Source organism: Prionailurus viverrinus, chromosome E1 (assembly GCF_022837055.1).
Source record: "Prionailurus viverrinus isolate Anna chromosome E1, UM_Priviv_1.0, whole genome shotgun sequence".
Lineage (NCBI taxonomy): Eukaryota > Metazoa > Chordata > Mammalia > Carnivora > Felidae > Prionailurus > Prionailurus viverrinus.
The window spans coordinates 45032697-45058534 of NC_062574.1; the positions used below are offsets into that span (position 1 = coordinate 45032697).

The 25838-nt window shown below is 49.6% G+C and overlaps 1 protein-coding gene across 4 annotated transcripts in view; it reads right to left on the reverse strand.

Annotated features, from left to right (window-relative positions):
• The window catches only part of SLC39A11 (solute carrier family 39 member 11), a 342858-nt gene that overhangs the window by 45322 nt on the left and 271698 nt on the right, over nucleotides 1-25838 (reverse strand). For all 4 annotated transcript variants that reach the window (XM_047832145.1, XM_047832143.1, XM_047832146.1 and 1 more), the window contains one exon: nucleotides 22591-22660. In XM_047832145.1, coding sequence (XP_047688101.1) covers nucleotides 22591-22660 — 70 coding nt within the window. The remainder of the gene's footprint in view (nucleotides 1-22590; nucleotides 22661-25838) is intronic.

Genomic DNA, 25838 nt, shown 5'->3' on the forward strand with positions numbered 1-25838 from the left:
ATTTCTTGAGCAGACTCAGAAATTCTCATGTGTGGGATGGTTCATTTTATGTGTTACCTTGACTAGTCCACAGAGTGCTTAGTTATTTGGCCAAATATTATTCTGGTTGTTTCTGCAGGGGTGTTTTTAGATGAAATTAACATCTTAATTGGTAGACTAAAGCAGACTGCCCTCTGTGTGGGTGGGTCTCATCTAATCAGTTGAAGGAACTGACAAGAAATAAAAATCAGACCCTCCCTAGAGGAAGAAAAACTTTTCCAGCAGCCTGCCTTTCGACTAGAACGGCACCAGTGATTCTCACATCTTCCAGTCCATACTGCAAGTTTGGACTTGTCAGCCTCCATGAGACATGAGCCAATTCCTTATAATAAATCTTTATGTATACACATTCTATTGGTTCTGGTTCTCTGGAGAACCATGACTAATATAGCATGCCATTCCTGAAGTCTCACCTGCAGCTCGTTACCTCATAACATCAGGAATGCCCTAGGTATGCTCAGAAGTAAAGACTCGGTTTCTTTCCATGGTGGCTGGACCCACAGCAGGTTCAGTGCCCACATCCCCCTGACTGGACCCACAGCAGCTGCCTGGAGGGATGGGCAATGCAAGTCAGAAGCATGGCGGAAGTGGGCTTGGGCCAAAGAAGCAGGGGATGCGAAGGCATTATGAGATAAATCCCGTGTGCATTTCTTCTCTCGCCCCCTCTGCGCCTTCCAACAGACAGTTCTGAGACTCAGCAGATCCGCTCCATCTCAATAAAGATGTTCTTCATAACCATGACCGAGCACTGAGATTTTAGTTTTTGAGACGCTATGGCCAGCTCACGGATATGTCTCAGATTTACTTACTTGCCTTCCTTATGACATTCGCTTCCTTTTCCCCTCACTCTTGCTTCTCTGGGAGTTCACTTCTTAATACGCTTTAGCATGTAAACTTTGCCTTCGGCTCTGTTTTCTAAGAAACCCAGGCTAAGACAATCAGATTTTTTTTTTTTTCTTTTTAAACCCATTTCCTTGCCCAGGAAAGAGCTGAGCTCTTTTTTGCTTGGAGTGTCCAGATGTATCAGACCAGTCCAAGGTGAACTGATATGTAGACTGGCCCTCGCCCTGTTGTTTAAGGTCCCTCTGGAACACAGACGAGCGGAGCCAAATATGTTTTCTCTTATAATTAATTAAAATTTGACAAAGAGAAGTGTATTCCATGAACAGTGGTTGTTGGACAAAGAAATTATAGGCTGACAGCCTTACTGAGCTATGCATAAAAAATGAAGGAAGTACGTGAGTATGTAGGTGCATGACAGAGGGAGAGAGGAGAAGAAGGAGGAGGAGAAGCAAAAAAGGGGTGTAGGAGGGGGGGAGGAAGAAGAAGAGAAGAAGAGAAAGGATGAAGGAAGAGGAGGGAGGAGGAAGAGGAGGAGGAAGGAGGAGGAGGAAGAGGGAGGAGGAGGAGGAGGAAGAAGAAAGAGGTGATCTGTTCCACCAACCCTGACTATTTACTCTATATATCATTGTAATCTATTGTTTTCCCCTTCTCATGTTTTTAAATAGAAAGGCAACCCAGAGAGAACATTTGCAGGATGGCTTGGGTCCAGTTAAAACCTTGGCTACGACCCTACCAGAAAGCAGTGTTTGTGATTCTGAGGTTTGAGTTTTCAGTCTGCTTTGAAAGGTTTCCAAGGCTTTGCTGGGTGATATGAGGAACCTTCCACAGAGCTTAAAGGTAATCCTCCCCTGGAAAGCTGCAGCACTTCCTTGTTTCTCCATCTACAAAGACCCTTGGTCAAAGGATATGCTTTCATGTATTTAACTTACCCACAGAGGAAAAGGAATTGAGGTTTTTTTACCTTGGAAGTCAATACCATGGGGTCACAGTTGACATATGAGCAGCGGCAGCAGCATGGGGCAGGCCAGGGAAATCCAGGACCAACAAGATGGACAGGTAAGACATCGTGGGAGGTGTGGGGAGAGGTGAGGTCAGCTGGTATCAGGATGGGATATAAGAAGAGGCAAGTCCAGTTGGGGAAACAAATGTCAAGATTCTGGAGAGAAGGGGGCAGTGGTAACAGGCAGCACCAATGAGCAAGGGCAGGTAAGCAACTGAAAATTCAAAGCAGACAAGACAGTCTGAAGAGTCCAGGTAAAAAGAAAGGTAGAGGAGAAGAAGCAGGTTCAAGCAGACACATTATACCATCCGAGCCTGGGGTGATGAGGCTCACCACCCATGCAATGCGAGGGGAGGACCTCTGTATCCACAGACCCGGTAGGTAATGGGGTCAGAATCCAGGTTGGAAGAATTCAGAGCCAGAGACCTGAAGCCCAGCTCAGAAATGGAGTAACAAGGTGTTAAGCGTAGGTAAGGTATCTGATGGCAGGTCTCGCATAGGTCCTGAACAGGTGTCTTATAAAGCAGGAACTACACCCACATTCTTGGACCAGAAGGTAGATAGACGGGAGAGTTTCCAAGGGTAGGTGCCAGGCCCACCAACTGCTCTGGAGAAAGTGGAGGTTGTGAACCAGTTTTCTTAAAACAGCAGTTGCTACGTCGATAGGGGTAAAACCCAAATTGTTCTCGTACCCCGATCTTAATCATCAAACTCATCATTGCCTTCTTCCTTCCTTGGAATCTCTGTATCTGTGAGAGGCACTAACATTTACCTACCTGCACAAATTCAAAAAATTGGCGGGGTGGTGGTGGGGGGGGGAGGAGTTCTAGTTGTTCTTATCCCCGATATCTAATTGGACTAATTGTCAGTGTTACCTGACACCAAAACCAGACAAAGACATCACAAGAAAATAAAACTACAGACCAATGCCTCCTATGGATATGGATATAAAATTCTTCAGTCAAGTTCTAACAAACCAAATCTAGCAACATATAAAAAAAGATTATACATCATAACCAAGTGGGATTTATCCCTGGAATGTAAGGTTGGTTTTAAACATCTGAAAATCAGTGCAATATTCCGTATCAATAGGATAAAAGAAAAAAATCATTTCAATAGATCCAAGAAAAGCATATGACAAAATCCCAACACGCTTTCATAATAAAAACCTTCAACAAACTAGGAATAGAAGAGAACTTTCTTGATGTGATATAGATCATCTATTAAAAACCCACAGCTGGGGGGTGGCACCTGAGTGGCTCAGTCAGTTAAGCATCTGACTTCGGCTCAGGTCATAATCTCGCAGTCCGTGAGTGCAAGCCTCCTGTCAGGCTCTGTGCTGACATCTCAGGGCCTGGAGACTGCTTCGAGTTCTGTGTCTCCGTCTCTCTCTGCCCTTCCTCCACTCATGCTCTCTCTCTCTCTCTCTCTCTCTCAAAAATAAATAAACATTAGGGGTGCCTGGGTGGCTCAGTCGGTTGAGCGGCCGACTTCGGCTCAGGTCACGATCTCGTGGTCCATGAGTTCGAGCCCCACGTCCGGCTCTGTGTTGACAGCTGGGAGCCTGGAGCCTACTTCAGATTCTGTGTCTCCCTGTTTCTCTGCCCCTCCCCCATTCGCGCTCTGTCTCCGTCTTTCAAAAATGAATAAATGCTAAAATAAATTAAATAAATAAATAAATAAACAAACATTAAAAAAATTGTTTTAAACCCACAGCTGGGACACCTGGGTGGCTGTCGGTTAAGCACCTGACTCTTGATTTCAGCTCAGGTCATGATCTCACGGTTGTGGGATTGAATCCCATGTCAGGCTCCATGCTGGGCGTAAAGCCTGCTTAAGATTGATTCTCTCTCTCTCAAAAAAAAAAAAAAAAGAAGAAGAAGAAGAAGAAGATTCTCTCTCTCCCTCTTCCTCTGTCCCCCTTCAAATAAAAAAAGTGCAAATCAGGACCTTTAGCTATTCAGGTTGTCATTCACCTGTGTTGGCAATAAAAAGACATTAAAAAAAAAAAACCCCACAGCTAACATCACATATTGTACTTGAAAGGTAGAAGACTGAATGCCTTCCCCCTAAGATCATGAACAAGACACACATGTCCACTCTCACTACTTCTATTCAACATTATACTGGAGGTCCTACCAGTATAATAAGATAAGAAAAATTAATGAGGCATCTAGATTGGAAAGGAAGAAGTAAAATTATCTCTGTTTGAAGACAACATAAGCTCATATATGGAAAATCCTAAGGAACTCACCAGAAAGAATTACAAGAGATAATAAATGAGTTCAGCAAGGCTTCTGGACACAAGATAAATATACCACACACACACACACACACACACACACACACACACACACGGTATTTCTATAGACTAACAATGAGCCATCTGAAAACAAAATTAAGAAAATAATTCTACTTATAATAGTATCAAAATGAATAAAATATCCAGTAATAAATTTAGCCAAGGAGGTAAAAGACTCAGACACTGAAAATTACAAAACATTACTGAAAGTGAAGACCAAAACAAATGGAAAGATATCCCATGTTCATGGATTGGAAGACTTAGTATTGGTAAGATGTCAACACTCCCTAAATTGATCTTCGGATTTAATGCAAAGTCTTTCAAAATCTCAAATGATTTTTTGCAGTAATTGATAGGCTGGTCCTAAAATTCATAAGGAAACAACAGGGACACCGAATTGCTGATACAATCTTGACAGTTAAGAACTAAGTTGGAGGACTAGCACTTCCTAAATTAAAATTTTACTACAAAGCTACAGTAGTCAAACCTGTGGTGTACTGGCAGGAGGACAGACATAGAGATCAATGGAATGCAGTTGAGAGTTCAGGGGGCGGGGGGGAGGGGGAGGGGGAGCGAAACACCTCCCACTTGTAGTAAACTGATTTTCAATACGGGTGCCAGGTCAAATCAAAGGGAAAAGAAGACGATTTTCAATAAATGGTGCTGGGCAATTGGACATTTACATGCAAAAGAATGAAGCTGAATTTCTATCTCATATCGTATACAAATATTAACTCAAAATGAATTAAATACTTTAACAGTCCAAACTATAAAACGTTTAGAAGAAAATGAGTTAATCCTTGTGACCCAGGATGAAGCAATGGCTTCTTAGATTTGTCACCAAAAATACAAACAAAAGAGAGAGATAAACTGGACTCATCAAAATTTTTAACATTTGTACTTCAGGGGCACCTGGGTGGGTCAGTCAGTTAAGGTCTGACTCTTGATTTTGGCTCAAGTCCTGATCTCACAGTTCATGGGTTCTGGCCCCACATCAGGCTTTGCACTGGTGTCACGGGGCCTGCTTGGGATTCTCTCTCTCTCTTTCTGTCTCTCCCCCCACCAATCCCTCCCCTGTTGATTCTCTCTCTCTCTCTCTCTCTCTCTCTCTCTCTCTCTCTCTCTCTCCCTCCCCCTCTCTCTCTCTGCCTCTCCCCCCGCTCATACTCTCTCTCTCCCAAAATAAATAAACATTAAAAAAATAAAATAAAATTCGTACTTCAGAGAACACCATCAAGAAAGTGAAAAAGCAACCCATATATATGAGAACATATGCAAATCATATACCTGATAAAGGACTTGTATGTATATCAAATGCATAAAGAATTCTTGACACTCACTAATAAAGTTGTGTACTACAATTTAAACACTGGGTAAAGAGCTTTAATAGACATTTCTCCAAAGAAGATACACAAATGGCCACTAAGCACCTGGAAAGATGCCCAACATCATTAAGCACCAGGAAAATTCAAATGAAAACCACAATGGCTTCCCACTACCCTCTAGGATGGCTATCATCAAAAAGTCAGATAATAACAAGTATCGGTGAGGATGTGAGAAATTAGAACCCTCCTTTACTGGTGGTGGGAATGGAGAATGGTGCACCTGCTTTGGAAAACAGGTTGGCAGTTCCTCAAATGTTAACCAGATTTATGATACGACCCAGCAATTCCACTCCTGGGAATCTGCCCAGGAAGACGGAAAATAACGTCCATGTACAAACTTGCGCTCAGATGTTTGATGCAGCACTGTTGGCGATTGCCCCAACATAGAAGCAACCCAAATGTCCATTGACTGATGAATGGATCAACGAAACGTGGTGTATCGGTACCATGGAATGTTATTTGGCCACACAAAGAAGTAAAATGCTGATACGAGCTGCAACATGAATTAACTTTGGAAACATGACACTAAGTTAAAGATGCCAGTTGCAAAGGACCACATATATGCAATGTCCCCAAAAGGAAATTCTACAGAGACAGAAAGTAGCCTAGCAGGTGCCAAGGGTCCAAGGGTTGAGGGGAAATGGGGAGAGGGGGTAGTGACAGCTTATGTGTATAGACTGCCTTTCTGGGGTGATGGAATGTTCTGGAATTGACTGTGGTGATGGCTGCACAACTCTGTGAATATACTAAAAAGTGTACACTATAAATGGGTGAATTATATAGTAAGTGAATTATATCACAATAAAGCTGTTACCGAAAAATGTTATTAGGTATATTTATAGTGGTTATAATAAATGTTAATTTCTAAACCATTGTCTGGCACACTGAGGGGCATGTTATGTCAGGTCCCTTTTTATTTTGGTCTTCAGTTGGGGAACAAGCCCCAACTGGTCATGTGGAGCTACTGAGATGTCCACACGTTATATGGCACACAAGCCATAGCGATGACATCATGGTCATTTTTTTTTAAATGTTATTTATTTTTGAGAAATCACAAGTGGAGGGAAAGGCAGAGAGGAGGGGACAGAGGATCCGAAGCGGGCTCCGCGCTGATAACAGTGAGCCCGATGCGGGGCTCGAGCCCACAAATCACAAGATCATGACCTGAACCAAAGTCAGACGCTCAACCGACTGAGCCACCCAGGTGCCCCCATGGTCCTTTTTTAACAACAGATTGCTGGCGTGTTACCAACAAGCAGATGCCGTGAAGAACCTGAGGTCAGAGCAGAGAGACGTGCTCCTCCAGCTCCTAGTCCATGGAGAAGATTCTACCTCATCCTGCCTTTGCATGCTCCAGCCGCAGAAGAGGCGAAATCACAGCCTTGTACATCCACGGCCCCGCTGCTGAGGGTGGTACAGGCTACATAGCAGAGCACCACCCAAGACCTTAACCTTCACTTTTATTTATTCCCCCCAAGGCAACCCTATTTTTACAGATGCAGAAACTGAGGCTTCAGGAAGAAAGCTTGAGGGGGGAACACTGTGTTTAGACTCCAGAGAATAAGACCCCCCTTGAGATCACAGTGGGGGGTGCTCCCCCAAAACTGGCAGGAAGGTGGGACCACCTGAAGCCCACAGTGTGCCCATCCTGTCACTACCCCAGGTTCAGATCTGGGTTCACGGAGCTTCCAATCTACCTGAAGAGGAAACGTGGCTGGAGGCATGAGGCCAACAGTGAAAGGTTCATTTGGCCAAAGAGCTGACAGAAAAGTCTGGAATCACAGATCTTTACATGCACATATTTAAACTCACCTCACCTGGCCTCATTGAACCCCTGATCCTCACTTTCTCTTCCCAGTTTCTTTCCGCTCTCTGTCATAAAGGGCCACACGAACAGTGCAGCCACTCAGGGGCCTGGGCACCAGGAAGGTCAGGTCAGAAGCACATACCCCCTGCCCCCCAAGCACCTGGTCACGGTCAAGGGGTCAGGCCCTTCCCTCCAGGAAGAAGCCCTGTGCCTGAGGGAGCCCAACATTAAATAGTAAATAAAAAAATGCCATGAAAAATTCCTCAAAAAATTAAAAATCCAATTTCCCTGTGACCCAGCAATTCTACTTCGGGGTATATACCCGAAAGAATTGAAAACAGGGTCTTATAATAGCCAGGAGGTGGGAGCAGTCCAAGTGTCCATCAACGGACGGATGGATACACAAAATGTGGTGTGTATACGCAGGGCAATATTATTCAGCCTTGAAAAGGAAGCAATTTCTGCCACCTGCCACCTATGCGAAACATTCCAGGCACAAAAAGACACATGCTGTATGATTTCACTCACAGGAGGTACAGGGGGTAAGTAGTCAATTCACAGAGAAAGACAGTAGATTGGGGGGTTCTGGGGCTGAGGGGAGGGGGCGGTGGGGGCTCCTTGTTTAGTGAGGACAGGGTTTCTCTCTTGCAAGACAGACGAGTTCTAGAGACGGATGCTGGGGACAGCTGCGCAACAGTGCGAATGCACTAAATGCCACCAGACTGCACACTTAAAACGGCTACGGTGGTAGCTTTTATGTTATGTGTATTTTACTGCAATTAAAAAATGTTAAGATGACGCGATTTTAATAAAGCACGATGACAGGTTGACAGAGACATCACAGAAGAAGAAAAAAAAGCCTTTTTTTTTTTGTCCTCCAGCTATTTGAACAAGGGACCCCGAGTCTTCATTTTGTGTAAGGTCCTGAAGATTATGTAATAATTTGTCTTGGGGATAAAACAAAGCAGGTGTTTCTGCTGTTGTCACTTGTCTCTGACCCCAGGCCAGAGGCTGCGTCCTCTGAAATGGTGCCTCTCTTTCCCCCTGACTCAGGAAAGACCCAGGCTGGGGAAGCGTCTCCTCCTTCGTGGGGGACAGCTGAAACAGGGGTGTGGGGCCCCTACGCCCCTCTTCCCTTGCTTTCCTTCTAGAGCCGTGGCTCTCATGCCGGTTCCTCCACAGCACATGGGGGGCTCGCTGAACATGTTGCTTTGGGACCCGACCCGGAAGCAGAGGCGTGGAACCGTGTCTGGGGTGTGATGGTCACACCGTGGTCCTCAACCGGGGTTCAGGAAGCGCTGCTCTGGGTCCTGGAGAAGGAAGACACGATAAACCCCCACTTCCTTTGTCTCCTCTGAACGCCGAGCCCCTCTTTTTGCCTTGCTTTCTGAAAGAGACCGTTCTTAACGAGTGTACCGGCTTCTGTAACCAGATGCAGACCCCTCCCTGAGGCCTGGGGAAAGCCCCTCCTCTGCTGTCTTCACTTTCTCTGTGGCACGGTGGCCTGGGGAGCGCCCTTCATGCTGGCCACCTGAGTAGCACTAAGATGTTAACCCTGATGTGATCAGAGATGGTGAAGGGTGAAAGCCAGCGGAGTGTGGCTGGGGCTCTGTGACCAACAGAGTCAAGAGTAGCTTTCTCGGGGTTCGGGGCCCAAGGCAGTCCGAGTGCCACGCTGGGACATGGGGCACTTTGGCCACTGGTCCCGGGCAGGCAGGTACGGTCTGACATTAGTGAACGGTGTGGCTTTGGGCAAGTCACGTTACTTCCGTTTTTCTCCTGCATAAAAGGCGGCTCTCTCAGACTGAATGCAAAATTATGCAAATCTTCACTCTGGTGAGCTAAGGCATCTATAACTTGGCCTCCCTGACTTCTCCAAGCGCTTCTCCCTTTTCTGTCCTGAATAATAGCGAACTCAGGTCCTCATTCTCCTGCCCAGCCCCCTGAGCAGCCAGGCCCCGAGGGGCTCTGACTCCCCAGCCTGCAGACAGGCAGGCATGGGTCACACCAGCAGGGAGCGGGGTGCAGGCCAGGTGCAGATGGTCCGGGGAGGGCCCCCAGCCTTGGGTCTGGGCAAAATTTGTCTTTTAAGAGCAAGCGATAGGCTGATGACTGAAGTCCCAAAGAATTCTGTGGTTGAACCATTTTTTTTGTTGTTGTTTGTTTTCTGGCACAATCTGTCTCTGTTTCTGAGCCGAGTGCCGTGTTCCCTGTGACAAAGGCCTCTTTCTTACGACAGTTTAATAGCTCCGATACGGGGACAGCCCTGACTCTCCCATGGGCCCGCGTCTGCAGGCGGCTGCGGACGAAGGAAGAAAACCACCACTTTTCTCCCATTTGGTCCAAGCTGAACTGAGAGAGACTTCAGGAATAAAATGAAACAGAACCAGAAGCTCCTCCTGAAATTAAAAAAAAAAAAAAAGGAAAGCTCCCGGAGGGGTGAGGGAAACGTGCGTCCAGATAGAGAAGAATGGAGATCTGAAGTGTCCTCCGTAAAGAGAGGAGGTAAAGAGAGCTGAGTGGGGCCAGGGGACAGAGAAGGTACAGATGGAGAGCGTGGAGATGCTATGCATTAGGCTCCTATGGCCGCCGACACAGAACACAAGGATTTATGCTCACTGTTCAGGATGCTACGAGTCAAGGGGCCAGCAGGGCCGGGCTCCCTCCGACGCCTCCAGGGAAGGACGCCCCCCTGGCTCTTCCAGCTCCGGGTGGCTGTCACTGCCCCTGAGCGCTTCTCGGGTTCTAGCCACGTCACTCCAATCTCCGCCTCTGTCTTCACGTGCCCCAAGTCTTCCCTCGGTGTCTCTGTGCTGTCCAGGGGCATTCTCCTCCGTGTGAGCGTTGAGTGTGTGTGTCTTTTCTCCTCATCTTGGAGGGACACTGGTCATACTGGATTTAGGACCCACCCGCACGCAGCATGACCCGGTCTTAACAAATTCCCTCTGTACAGATCCTCTCGCCCACGAAGGTTGCATTCACAGGTTAGGATGTCAACACAACTTTCTGGGGGACACGATTCTACCACAACACCATTGCCCAAAAGAACCTGGGACCTCCACACAGCCAACCCCCACCTCCCCTCGTTCGGGCACTCACAGGACAGGTAACTGGTCCTATCCTCCCAGCATCCCAGCCTATCTGTCCATGCTTTCTGGGAGGTGAGGTGGGGAAGTGGACCATGACGTAATGGCCATCCAGACTATCTCTGTCCTCTCTCTTTGGATCTTCCTCCTCTCCCCCTTCCTTCCCTCAGCCACTGGCTGCATGGAGACACCAGGCAAGCGTTAGGGTTCTTACTACAGCAGCAGACGTCTAGAGTGGTGTTCGGCAAGACCTTTGACAGAAATACTCGCTGCCACTAAGATCGGCTAGACAAAGTCTGTCCCTCACCGGGGAGAGTTACATACACCTCTAACCCCCAAAATGTCCAATGAGACAGGATGTCAAAGAGGGGTTTGACAATGGACTCAGACCTCCTACAGCCAACACAAAAGCATCCACAAAAGGGGTCAGACACCTTTTTACAACTAAGCCGAGGCTATCTTCTGCACCGCCTTAGGGGGCGTTTTTCCAGCCTCTGTGGACCTGGCAGGTACTTGACCCGGGTGGCAGGAGAGGTCAATGGTTTAGGGCACGGGCTCCGGAGCCAGGCTTCCTGGGTTCGAATCCGGCCTCTGCCCCTTACTTGCAGGAGCATCCCGCAGCTGTAAACTGGGGCCCGTCATTTCGCAGGGGGCTTCGAGGACCGGCCAATACACAGGTCAGCGGGCGCAGGGTCTGTGCGTGGAAAGCACTCTGTAAACGTCAGCTTTCGTGCTTGCTGGAAGCAGGGGTGGGGAGGCGGTTCGGCATGGGCCTCTGCATCGGCCAGACCTCAGCCAGACCCTGAGCCTTCCGCTTGCCGGAAGCATGACCCCCGAGAAAGTTCCCAGGCTCTGCGTCCTCCTCTCCACACTGGGATGGCAGCGAGGATTAAGTGGTGCATGTAAACCGCCCATAACGACAGCTGTCCCTACTAGTGTCACAAGGGCAAACGGACGCACGTACCCAAGCTGCCTTTTGCAGCTTGCCAAGCAAGGGTTGTGGCACGAAGGCCACCACCCCAAGCGAGCCGTGCCTACGGATCCCTTAGTGTCTGCTCTGGAAAACACTGTCACTCTCTGCCTCTCCTTGCTTGTAACGAGCTCTGGGGGAGGCCGGACGGGGCAGCGATGGACCCCTCCGACGTCCCCACGCGAGTCACGCTATCTGAACAAGGAGGGAGGCAGCCGCACTGCCTCCTGTCTGCCGAGCAGCGGCCTCTCCCTGTGGGCAGCACAAGGGGCCATTTGTGCTGTGGCCCCCTCCGCCCCCCCCCCCCACCGCCTCCAGCCACCCCCACCCACATCCCCGGCGACAGGGCTGGACATCTTGGCACGGGGGACGGATCTCTACACAACGTGCACTCTGTTTAGCCTGCAGCGGGCTTGGGGGCGGGGGGGCGGCGGGGAGGCAGGGACCCTACAAAGCTCTTTGAGAACAGCAGTGTGGTTTCTTTGTGGCTTTCCCAGGCTCTGGAGACGACACACACTTTTCTCTCCTCCGTTCCCATCGCCGCCCTGTCCGTCCTCCTGCACAGCTTGGGACAAGCAACTCAAGGTCTGAGAGTGAGTCCAGGGACTCGCGGGGCCAGGAGGAAGCAGCTAGTGCCCTTGGCGGGTGCTGTCCATTATGGAACCGCGTACAGAATTCCAGGCAGGCTGTCGACCCCCTGGCGCAGAGCCAACTCTGCCCAGCCTGGTGCTGGGTCCCACGCGACAGCAGAGGAGATGGCCCAGGCCGTGCTCCGGGCGAGGGCACAGGATGGGGTAAAGCGTACGTACACGCTAACGGCTGAGGACACTGAGCAGTTCCGGAGCGAGAGCCAACGAACACGAATGTCACGTCTGTGCTGAGACATGACGGCAAAATCCCCAAAGGGGGATCGGGGAAAGGATGTTAGGCATGGGGCCCGAGACTCAGGCCAACAGAAGCAACATCGGGAGCAGCTATACGCACCTGGAGCCCCCCACGTTGCTGGACTAGGGCCTCCAAGCCTGCGTGGTCCCACGCAGACTGTGGATGCCACTTCCAAACCAGTTCTCTTTCTGGGTAGGCAGGGGGTTGGGAACTCCAATCCTGGAGCCCAGGCAGGGGCAGGAATGGGCCGGGCAACTATCTGTAGTGCCTGCGATGGGCAGGCCAAAGGAAAACAAAACAGAAGAAAACAAACAAAACAAAAAACAATACCTACAATGCAAAAAAAAAAAAAAATCCCACATCCTACACTGCCTTCCTGTATGCCAAGCGCTGTTCCAGGTTCTTCGTGTATAAGAAATCCAGTTAAGTCTGTTGAAGTAGACGCTACTATCGTTATGACTACTTCTACGACTACTGATTACTGTGGGAATTTGCAGATTAGGAAACTGAGGCACAGAAGAAAGGCAACCCGTTCAGGTTCTACAGCCAGGGAGTGGCAGAGTCAAGACTTGAACCCAGGTGGTCTAGCTCCAGGATCCAGGTCCTCCAATATTCTGTGTGTTCTTGGGCTTGCTGGGCTGGGGAGGGGCGGGTGCTGCACCAGGGCCCCATGACTGGTTCTCGCAGGTCTCACTGTGCCCCGCGCATGCGAGCGGCTGTGGGCAGAGGGCGCCCTATCTCCCTCCCGGTGAATGACACCTGCTTTGTTCCGGGGCTTGAAAACAGGTACACAAGTGTGTGGGGTTGACTGTGTCACTGTTCCTTGCCTTCTCTCAGATCACACCCTGAATCCCACATGGGGCACACAAGCAGTCCGTGTGTGTGTGTGTGTGTGTGTGTGTGTATCAAGATTTACACCCCATAACTCAGACGTGCACTAAAAACCAATCTTTTTTTCCTATGATATGATCCCGTCCTGGATCCCTCATTTCCACACAGTAGCAGAAACAAAATCAGTATGACTTTTGCAAGTACATCATCCCGATCTGCGGAAACTGGTTTTCAACACAGATAAAATACAGTAAGATTTCCAAGGTAGCATGATACACAGTAGTAGAATACAGGGGATGTTCAAGACCACCTTGTTGCATTGCCCGGCGGTGGGGGGTGGGGGGCTCAAACTGACGAATTTGTATGAAGAACATAATTATGTATCGAGTGGTGTTGGACAAGCTTTTCATGTTGTAAGTTGCTCTGAATTTGAATGGAGAGAGACAGAGAAAGATAAAGAGAAGTAAACTCCTATCTGAAAAGTAGAACGGATTTTGTTTTTTCCTGACCTTATGAACTGATTTTTGGTGATAAGTACACTGTTAACCGAGAGATACCTTATACAAGAATTGACTGACAGGAAGAGCCTATGATCGCAGCTTTCTATCGATGCCTTTACTTTGCAAAACAGAGAAGGTGACAGCTCTCCATCCGTCCACATACACAGGCGACATTTTTATTGTCCCGCAAAGCCCAACAGTCCCGGAACCACAGATGCAACCTGCCTCTCTTCACGAAATGCACATAAAAACTGAGGTTTAGATAGTAAGAGTCAAGGACACGGTCAGACTGCCAGGGGCTTGCTAGCCTGGGTCCCCTCTGCTTGACACAGAGGTACCATTGGAAGGACCGCATGCTGAAATGAGCACATTCGCCAGCATTTTTCTGTCTCTGTAGCACCGTGTGTGTGGATGGATGGGTGTGGGGGTCAGAATGCTGCTGCTGGAGGTTCACATCAGAGAATGTCCCCAACCTTCGAAGGAAACCATCTGCCAGGGGGAGACACGGCTCCCCTCTCCAGTACCAGCAGGGAGGGATGAATGACCGTCACTAGGCCTCCCGACGAGGTCACTCTGACATAGCTGACGGTCACCTTAGACTTGATGATGTGTGCCAGGAAAGGCGAGCAAAGGTCTGAAGAACCCTGACTTCCAGAACACCCAAAACCGATCGGGTTTTTCTTTGTATCCTTTCTAGTGGCTTTGTGCTCAAATAATGGTAATTATCCCACCTGTCTTGGGAAGTATGGAAAGTCTGCCAGATTCGTGGGTGAAGCCAAACTAACATTAAACGGTTTCTCGTGGACAATCTCAGGTAGAAGGTAAATGATAAGTACACAGACTTTCACTCCTCCATCTGTTCACGTATCTGTGCACCCAGTGCAGGGAATGAATGGGCACCAGGCCCCACGATGGGCATATTTTGCAGGCAAGTGGCTATTAGGTTCTGGATTCTCTTTGTTATCAGCGGGGGAGTCCCCCAGGTGTGCAGGTAACAATGACATCTGCGTGTCTGCACAGACCTGGGGATGTGGAAGGCAAAGTGTCTGAAGGGGTGGGGGTGCTGCTATCCCCTCGAGAGGATAACCCAGTCCAAGAAAAATCTTGGGGGTTCTTGGGGACAGAACGTGGGAAGTGGAGGCGGCTTACTGGCAAAATACTGTTACTTTTTTCATTGTTTCCCGTACCATTCTGCTCTTGCTGGGAGCATAAAAACCCACGGGAAGGGAGAAGGAGCCAGGAGACAGAGAGTGGCAGAGGGCGGTAAGTGTGCCGGGGTTTGGACAAGTAGACGGGACGGAGACCATTCCTTTCTCGCCCTCGCTTCCCAGCCCCCAATCCTGCCGGCTCCTTTCAGTCAGGCCTCCTGGAGCAAAGCACCTGGAGACTGTTCTCAGGAGGACTGTTGGAGAACCCCCAGGGGTTCTCAGGATGGGAGGGGCACTTCTTGAGGGTCAGTGGGGACGAGGGAAAAAGAAGGGGGCGCCTGGGTGGTTCAGTCGGTTGAGCGTCCACCTTCGGCTCAGGTCATGATCTCACGGTTTGTGGGTTTGAGCCCCGCGTTGGGTTCTGTGCTGATGGCTCAGAGCCTGGAGCCTGCTTCCGATTCTGTGTCTCCCTTTCTCTCTGCTCCTCCCCTGCTCATGCTCTGTCTCTCGCTCTCAAAAATAAATAAACATTAAAAAAAATTAAAACAAAATAGAACAAAAAACCCTGTGGGGCATGCTCGGGAACAGCTCTGTGGAGGGAATGGCTCTCCATCCAGTTGCCTACAAGGAAGTGCTGGGCCCGAGTCTGGCTCTGTCCATGTGTTTGGCAGGCTTTTAGGCCCATCCTCTTTACTTCCAGGACTAATATACTAATTTTCATAACATTGTTTTTTGAAGTCATTAGCAAAATAAAACATAAAGAAAAATCGAATGAATTTTTGGGTGTCTTGGAGTTAAGCCCGTTCACCCCACTGCTTTCCTACTGGTGCCGACAGTCACGGCCCCGAGGGACTTCCTGCTCTTTTCTGGTGCCTTCCACATCCACCCTCCTCTCTGTGCCGGAACCACGCAAAAACTTTGCCGTTATGCTGATGCGGGAAAATAACACGACAGCGGAGCACTGTCAGGGCTGAATCCAATGAACTATTGGGGTCAAAATGGCAGGGATATAAAGATGTAACTATTTCGGGAAATGCACACAGCATTTTTATAAACTTGTATGTATATAACACCGGGTCTTAAACTTTTGTAGGTGTGACTTCTGTCTGAGATCCACACTGCTTCAGCCATCCACGTGTCTCGACTGCTTTTGTCCCTTTGTCATTGTTTTGTCACCTGGCATCGATGATGGCTAGCCACCACATGGGGGCACTGGCCACCACCTGCTGCCTGCCTGCCCACACTTGCAAATTCCTCTCTCTCGTCAGAATACAGGGTAAAGGGATCGGTGTGGGAGGACTGGAAAGAAGCATGTAAGAGAAAGAGCTGCCGATAGATAACTCTAGAATCCTGGGCAAGGTAGCTTGATGGGTTCAGGAGAAGGGCTTGTTTGCATAAAATAAAATGGAGAGCACCATCCACCGTCACACATACAGAACAGCGCAAGAATTCGCTTTCTGGGGTGATTGAAGCGTGTGGCGGTGGGGTTTGTGGTGCGGGGAGCGGGGGAGGGCGTGTGTATTATTCCGCCGTGAAAGGGGTGGCAGTGGTTGGGTCAAGGGGTACAAGGATCTCCTCTCCCAGGCACCTTTCCTGACCTCATGCTGGGGCTGCGCTTCTCAGCCTGAAGACCAGTCTCCAGAGAGACCGGGCTGGGCTCTGGAACGGTGAGACCCAGAGCTGCGGGCGCGTGGGGAGGTCAAGAGCGGCAGCCTGAGGCATGCAGAGTCTCTTGGGAATTCTCTGGAAGTCTGGCAGCTGGTCCTGCCACAGGGTGATCTAGGGACTTTGTAAGAGCAGCTTGACCCGTGCAGGTGGTTACGGTAGATGTGTGAGTGGACTATGCTGAAGAAATTTACACTTAGTTCTCCGAGACCCCTCCCCACCACAACAGTGAGGCCTGCTCTTGACCTTCTCTACATTTAATTGGCAAACCTATTTTCAATAATTTTCTGGATCCAAAGTAGGGGGATTAATTGGACAGATAGATGCACATAGGTAATGGGTCTTCCACATAAAGACATATCGACTGGTTACTGTTGACTAATGACCAGGAAAATGTGTCTACTGCCATTTTTTTTAATGTTTATTTATTTTTGACAGAGAGAGGGAGAGAGAGACAAGAGCGAGAGCAGGAGAGGGGCATAGAGAGAGAAGGAGACGCAGAATTCGAAGCAGGCTCCAGACTCCGAGCTGTCAGCACAGACCCTGACACGGGACTTGAACTCACGGACTGTGAGATCACGACCTGAGCCGAAGTCGGGTGCTTGACCAACTGAGCCAGCCAGCCAGGCGCCCTACCATTTTTGTTTCTAAACAAATGGCTGCTTGGTTGACTAATGACTGCTGTCTTAAATGATTGTTAATATACCAACACGTGTGTTGGTTTTTAAGCCAGGGAAAGTATATATCTGACTTATGATTTACCCCTTGATAAGGGAGGCAGACATACACTTTAAAATTTATTTTGATGTCCCTCCTGTGCAACTTAGTGAGCCACCTTAGGTCCAGATGCAGACTAATCCACCAGGCATCCCTTCCTAAGTATCTAGATGTCGGTTAGCATTAGCTGGTTGGGACACAAGAAACACATTCGAGGCGTATCTTGGGGATGTGCTTTGTGGATTATCCACAAAGACCATGAGTCTGCAGCCAGCCTCCTTGGCTACCCAGAGCCTGTTGCACCTGCCGGTCAGGGTATGTTCGTGGGTGACAAACGCCACCCAACGTGCGTGCTCAGTCAAAGCCTAATAGGAAGTGGTCTGTATGTGAAGTGTAAATAGCCTTGCTCTCCCCGCTGGTTTGCATTATGCCTGCCGCTGAGTCAAGTGAGAGCCGAGGGCACGTTTCCTCCATCGGGAACATGTTCTTTGGAGGTAATGCCACTTCAGAAAGGAAAACTGTTTAAGCAGCAAACTCCCAAGGGACATGTGGTCTGAAGAATTTCTTGGTGGTGACACCAGAAGAAATTGCGATGGGACCAGACTGGAGAGAAGAAAGCTATGTTTCCCTTGAACCATGGGCTTCCCTTTGCTGCCTCAGATGCTTCGTAGTTCAGAGGACACTGAATTCGGGATAAACAGTGCCACACCAGCTATCCAGTGAGGAAGGAGGGTGGATGGAGGGAAGGCATGGGGACAGGCGCCATAAAGGTGAAGTAACAGCATCCGAACACTGGGTGGCAGCAGCAGCCCTACACAAAGTACATGCCTGCGTCCTGCCTGAGTCCTGGTTGTGGAGAAATTCAATTAAGGATCGTGCCTCCTTGGGAGTCTTTATTTTATACCTTTCTTTTCTCCCGTGGTGGCTGCAGATATGTGGCTTCCAGATGCATTATTAACAGGGCACAAGAAAGAGGTCGTACAAGAGTTAGTTGGTGTCAGAGCATTTGCTGATGAATCTGCAGTAAAATTATGGTTTTCCGCTGAATTAGAGGCCTGCATACTTTGGTCTGCAAAGGGCCAGATGACTATAGACGCTCAGCTTTCGGCCTTGAGGTTCTGCGGCAACTGCCCGCCTCCATTATTACAAGGAGTTACGGACAATATGTCAACAAATGAGTGTCGGCTGTGTTCGAAGCAAACGCCGTTTCCAGAACCGGGTGCTGGGCCGGACCTGGCCCGGGGGCTACAGTTTGCTGACACCCCTAGGCTAAATGAAGAGCAGCTAGCTTGGTCCACGTGGGCCCCAGGCACATGCCAGGTAACTCTTGTTGCCAAGTACCTGCAAATGCATCCTCTCGCCCTCCAGGCCCTTCCGGAGCCCTACGTGATTATCTATGTCTCCCTACGCTCAAACCTGAATTCCCCCTTCTCCCTTCCGCAGGACGACAAAATCCGCCGACAGATGCCGTCTGGTGGGTCTGCATTCAAAGCTCTTCCGCCCTCCCCTCCTTGTGGTCTCCCTTCGGTCCCACATCCCTCGTCCTGCTCTGAGGGCACACAGCTGTGGGTGGTCAACACGGGTCCATCTATGTCCTCGCCTCAAATTATTCCACGGGAGCCAGATCACGGTTCAAACCACCTCTTGGGTTTTGTCATTTCATCTCCCTGCATATCAGAACCCACCCTAGCTGCCAACCTCTCGGTGCATGATGTGCTTTCTTAGCCGTCAGGCTTACCTTCCAGAAAGCACCATGTGAGCTCCATCTCGGTGACTTCACCTCTCCGCCGGCCCTGAAAATGCCTTGGGACCTACCTGGGCCTTTCTTCACAATATTACCCGCCTCCATCGTGTCCACCAATTCAAGCTGACCATCCCCCCCGGTCCTGATGAAGTACCACCGTTCTATGAAGTGCCCCTGACACGAAGGAAGAGCCTGCCCTTCATCCACTGGTTTCTTAGTAATTCGGTTTGTATCCCTTCCTTAGAGCTTACGCTGTGCCCTTCTTACGGTGTTACTGGTTTCACTGCCCACTAACCAATTATTGAGGCCATCTTTTCTGGTATTGATTTTCAATTATGTCACACTGCGGTCACAGAATGTGGTCTGAGTGGTATTGATTTGGGGGGCATTCCGACTTTTCTCTGCGGCACGGCGCTCATCAGTTTTGGGAACCATGCGGACGCGGGCTTGACAAGAATGTCGGTTTTTTTCATCACCAGGCTGGGGCTCTACGCACATCCATGATGTATGTCGTGTTAACTTTTTATCTGCCTTCTCAGTGCCCGGGCGGGGAATCCTAACCCTTCACCAGGACGACGGTTTTGTCTGACTTCCCTTGAAATTCTGACCATTTTCCTTCCCCAGTGTGAGACTTAGGTTGCCAGGAGCATACAGGTGCCCATCAGCCCGGGGCACTGTTCCTCTTCCGGCAAAGTACTGACCTCCATTCTTTACGTGGCTTTCTGCCCGAAAGTCTGTTTTGCCTGATTCCAAGACTGTAATACCTGCTTTCTTTTTGGCCAGGGTGCACCTTCCACCTTTTTTCACTCCTTTGTTTTCAAGCTTTTCTGTGTCATGTCTTAGGCGTGCCCCTCGTTCATCACCCGGAGCTGGGATTTCAAAAGGCAAAACCTGTCTCTTGTACAAGATGCGTTTAATCATCGGATGACTTTGCTTTTGCAGCCTGCCCTCTGGCATTAGCCTTGTTCTTTCTCCTTCTCCCTCGTGCCTTGCCTGGGGGCTCTTATGCATCACCATCCTCACCCCCTCCGCCCGCCCCCAGGCATTTGAAAAGGAAGAACCCAAATCACGAACTATAGGTGGATTTATGGGGGGGATGGCCTGATGGGGAGGGCCTGTTGGAGGGAGAACCTTCCCTCCCAAGATACTCTGGACACAGTGGTGACAACAGCAAAGCCCCACATGCTGTGGCTGAGAGTGGGTGGAGGTCGGGGGGTGGTGAGAACCCCTCAGTGGCTCCATTAGCAGGGGGTTTTTTGAGGCTGAAAATACCAAGACTGCCGCCCCAGGTCAATCCCAACTGGAAGGTCCTGTTGAGGGTTTATGTAACTCAGAGAGCGTCTGTTCAAGGGAAGAGAGGGGCTGGGTCGGAAAGATTGTTGCTCTACTTTCTTCAGAAATATTTAGAAAGATTAGAGGAAAGTGCAGGTAATAGAATAGAGGGCCGTCCGAGTGGCCATCCCGATGTCGCGGGAGATGTGGCTGGACTGAAAGCCTGGCTGGGGGCAGGGCTGTCACTTGCCAGCCACCAACCCCCTGCAACGTGCACGGCGCCCGAGCTCCAGGAGGACCCAGCCTGTGGATGCTGACAGGCTCAGCTCCTGGGGTCCTGCTGACTCGGAAGTTTCTCCTGGTCTAAGCGAGGCCAAGATCAAAACAGCAAAAAAGCCATACTCCCTGACCCTCTCCCCTCTCCCAGGGTGAGAAGAGCAGCCTGCAGGGCATTAGGAATCACAATTAACCCTTGATTTTGGCGACATTTCTACATTATGAAGTCCCCTCTGCCCTCCCCCCACCCTCCATCAACCAGCTCATTTGGTTTTCACAATAGGTATCACATGAAAGGATGATGCTGGAGGAACCCACCAGTTTGACAGGTGGGAAAAAGAAGTTGAGAACAGGGGAAATTTCGACTTGGAACATGCCGGCCCACATGCACGTCCGGGGCCTCAAGGAGCACACATGTCCCTGAACATGTAGCATTAGAATTTAAAGCCCTACAGGGGGGCGCCTGGGTGGCTCAGTCGGTTGAGCGTCTGACTCTTGACTTTGTCAACTTGAGTCATGATCTCAGGGTTGTGAGTCTGAGCCCTGCGCCCTGCGCAGGGTTCCGTGCTGAATGTGGAGCCTGCTGGGGATTCTCTCTCTCCCTCTCTCTCTGACCTCCCCCCAAATTAAAAAAATAATAATAAATAAAGACCAGCAGAGACTACACTTAACACACAGGGGTCCCACATTGGCTGAGGAGCTAAAAGGAGGGGATGGGGCATAAAGAGCCCTCACATAAGTTCAGCAGCCGAGGGAGGAGGGAAAGGGGCTCTGTGAGAAATGAGTTCCTGACAAGCAGGGGAATAGAAACCAGGTTGATCACTGAAGGAGGTGGGGCCACTGCCACAGGGGGAAAAAGTCGGTCAGAAGGCAGAGAAATGAGCTGGATGCAGGGGTCAGAATCCAGTGGCTCCCGGGACCATCTCTTGAACATGAATCATATTTTTAAAATAATTGTGCCTTGAGATAGTGCATGTGCTGCCCAGTTGAGGTTCACCTCTGTCCTCACTGTTCCTAACTGTCTCCACCCCAGGATGGTCTCCACTCAATTTCTTGCCCCTTAGTCTTCTGAAGGCACCTGAGTTTGCCACCCTTGGATGGAAGGCTCCTCCCTGCTCTCCTCCAGCCCAAGGCTGTAGTATTCACGGTCCTATAGGCACAAGGGACCACGTAGAACACATCTCCATTATGGCTACAGGATAAGCCATAAGCCTCCGTGGTCCCGAGATGATAGCCTTGCCTAGGCCCTGTGTGGGGCCAGGGAGGTAGAAGAGAAGAAGAACTTAGAAGGCACAGATTGTCTGCGGAAAGACTGTCTATGGACATGAGGAGTCAAGGATAGCAGTGAGTTTGGTTTGGGCAACCGGGTGCAAGGGGGTGATGGGGAACCCTGGAGGAGGGACAGGTTTTGCAGGATGGCAGCAGGAGACAATAAGCTCAACTTTGGAAATGCTGAGCGTGGGGATCCTGAAAAACATTTGAGTGGAGATGTCTGCAAGGTAGCTGGACCCGTAGGTGTAAGTTCCAGAAAACAGTCTAGGCTGAAGATCAACATTGGCATCACCAGCAAATGCATGGAAAATAAAGTCTCGGGAACGGAGGAGATTCCCCAAGGAGAGTACACTAAGTGAGAAGAAACGAAGCCCCAGAGACGGATCCCAGGCAACATCAACATTTCAGAGAGGGCCGCAGGACGAGAAGCCCACAGAAGAACCTGTAGAGGAACAGGAAGCGGGGGGAAACCAGGAGAGCGCAGGGTCCGGAAAGAGAAAGGAGCGGCTTCAAAAAGAGGGAGCAGTTGAGAGCATCAGTTGCTGGCTTTGTTAATTTTTTTTTTTTTTTGTCTTCAGTCTTTATACATTTAAAGGATTTGGAGAACGCAGACGATTATTTCCATGTTGTGTTTTCAAAGCGGTTACCCATTAGATAGCTCATCTGACAAACGGCGTAAACCAGCTTGTTTGATGGAACCCCTCTCTCAGGCAAGCTTCACCTGACCTCCCCCACCAACTTCCACCCGTCTTGGCCCTCTGGGGCCAGGGGTGCCCACCGAGGTAATAAGCATTTCCAGAGCACCACTGGGTACGGTGCCAGGCTCTAGGGAGCAGGTGCTGGCTTACCTGGCACTCTCAAAGGTGGCGGATGCCGTCTTTTCCACAGCCCCAAATCCGACGCCAACAGCAAGACCCTCTGAAATGGAATAAAAAAGCATGAAGGGTTAGGAGCAGTTTTCGAACAAGGTTCATTACCATCGCTGTGTCAGGTGAGACCGCATTAGGCTGCCAGTAACAGAAAACCCACATAACTGGAGTTTAAACCCGGGGTTGGCTGGCAATGGTCTGGGGGCCAAATTCAGCCCACTGCCTATTTTGGTATGGCCTGAAAGCTAAGAACGACGTTTACGTTTTTAAATAACTGGAAAAAAAAAATCAAAGAAAGAATAGTATTTCGTGACACATGAAAGTTGTATAATTTTAGTGTTCACAAATAAAGTTTTATTGGCACACTGCCATGCTTAATTTGTTGACAAGTTGTCTGTGGCTGCTTTTGCGCTACATCCTCAGAGATGAGTAGTTGTGATAGAGAACATATGGCCCAAAGACCTACAATATTTACTGTCTGGCCCTTTACTGAAAGAGATTGATGACGGGCTCCTAAGCTAAACACATAGGGTTTTATTTAGCTCACGCAACAAGAAGTCCGAGATTGGTGCAGGGGCCCAATGATGTCTTCCCAGACATTCGAGGGGCCATCTTGAAATGGTAGACTGTTAAAGTCTACTCTGAGATGGTGTGGCTACAGTCTAGCTTAAGCTTAGGGATGGACAAGATGATTCCCCAAGTCCTCTCCAGAGGGACTAGTAAGCCTGCCAAGGCTACCAACACTCTGACTTTGATCAAATGTGGAAGAACGCTGCTTGTCTACAAGTATCTGATGGAGAAGGAAAGGTTACAGAAAAATGGTCCAGTGGCCTGGGACCAGTGGGGTAGAACTATAATGTTAAGACATTTTCTGGTATCTGTGGGACAGTTTAAAGATCCCCTGAATCATAACAGGAAAGAGACCTACCAATACTGGTCAGAATCAAGACCAAGGGCTTTTGGGGCCAGGAGGAACTTTTTTGTTATAAAGAGGGAAGAGGTAAAAATCCACTGAGTGAGAAGGGCTTGTCTTCTTTTGGGATTCACCGCCTCTTTGAAACGCCTCTTTTTATCCTTTGTGTCCTTTTTAGTTGGGGTGGGCCAAGGATGCTAGGATTCTAGGAGGCACCTGGAGAAAAGAGAGCTGCTCACGCTTGTCCCATGTGAAAGGGTAAGAGCTCACCCATTATCTAGTCTGGTTCACCGAGGGACCACAATGGGGTTTGGAGTCCGAACACCCTGCTAAGGCCTAAAGGGCTCTTTTCTTCCCTTACCTTACCCTTTGTGCTTCAATCTCCTGTGGGGACCCTATGGGGGTTGCTAGTTGAGAATTTGGGATTCTCATGCTCCTCCAAGTATCTTCCCATATTCCTCATAATGACCAATGGTGGGATACAGAATCCTAGGACTTTAGAGGTAGAGGAAATCCCAGAGATCACGTGGCATGACTCTTGGGCCACTGCCAGGCTCAGAAGTTATCGGTTTGGTTGGGGTGGGGGGTGGGGTGGGTGGGGAGGTTTTTCCAAAACCAGATGGCAGACAGCACCCTCCCAGCATGCCTAGCACACTCCAGAGCCGGCTGCAGAGAAGCCCCTGAGACACTGCGTCCAACAGGCTCTGGGGCCGAAGTGGCCAGGCAATCAACACCATCAGAGCAACCGCATGTTTCAGGATCGAGGCTTTAAAGATTGATTTATTTTTATATAATTGTTAAGGCTCCTGATGTAAATTCTAAAATTTTTTTTTTTTACATTTAGTCATTTTTGAGAGAGAGAGAGAGAGAGAGAGAGACAGAGTGCGAGCAGGGGAGGGGCCAAGAGAGAGGGAGACACAGAATCCAAAGCAGGCTCCAGGCTCCGAGCTGTCAGCCCAGAGCCCAACACGGGGCTGGAACTCACAGACCGTGAGATCATGACCAGAGCTGAAGTTGGATGCTTAACCGACTGAGCCACCCAGGCGCCTTTAAAAAAAAGAATTTTTTTTTAACATTTATTCATTTTTGAGGGACAAAGAGAGACAGAGCTGTGGTCTCTTGTGAGCAGGGGAGGGGCAGAGAGAGGGAGACACAGAATCTGAATCACAGTAGCTGCCGGTGCCCGAGGTCATGAGATCAGAAAGCTGGAGGACATCTCCGACGTTTCTTCCATTTGACCAGTCCCCTACCCTCAGAGACTCCAGTGTTTCCAAAGCTGCTGTCCTCATTCTTGTTTTGTGCCCAAACAGCCAAGCCCTCAGCCGGCTCTCAGCGGTGACTGCGGGTCTCCAAGGCAAAGAACTTCACCAGGGAGCCCTGACCCACTGGGGAGAGGTGTCCAAAGCTGGGGAGGGACTAAGAGGTGTTTTATAACATCAGAGGGGCATCTCCCTTCCTTTGAAAAAAAAAATGTGCTTTTCTAAAGTATAAACAACAGCTGGTTGGCTCTTTTGTTAAAGATTTTGCTCTAATCAGTCACTTTATTTTATTTTATTTTTTTAACGTTTATTTATTTTTGAGACAGAGAGAGACAGAGCATGAACGGGGGAGGGGCAGAGAGAGAGGGAGACACAGAATCGGAAACAGGCTCCAGGCTCTGAGCCATCAGCCCAGAGCCCGACGCGGGGCTCGAACTCACGGACCGCGAGATCGTGACCTGAGCTGACGTCGGACGCTTAACCGACTGCGCCACCCAGGCGCCCCTCTAATCAGTCACTTTAATGTAAACAATAGCGCAGCCCAGAGCAACAGGACCTATATTAATCAGCGAACTAACCCCTTCTGGTTATTTAGCAAAAGCCCCAGCACTTGGACTCACAGTAGCTCTGGGAGGTTGGGCAGGGGAGTAACCAGTTAAGGCAGGAAAAAATAGCGTCTGCCCAAAGGGACGCACGCAGCCCGAGCAGCAGAGCCAGGTCCCCCACTCCCCCCACCCCATTTGCCAACCTGCACTTGTGGCTTTCTCCCAGGTGTGGGTGGCAAGAGCTGGCATCCGAATCCGTACTCTGAAGGGGTTTGGAGCAGTGAATGCATAGTCCCTCTGCCCCCACCCTGTACCTGGGCCAATAGTGCGGAACATTCCGTGATGATCTGCACATGAAGCGGGTCCCTCCTCTCTGCTCCAAAAGCATAAGCTGTGTCCTGGGGGGGGGAGGGGGGGCAAGCAGTTTCCCACCGCCAGGGGAAGGGCAGGCGATGGGGAAAGGAATGCAATTGCTACCTCGTCTGAAGGTGGAATAGAGCCTGGCAGAGA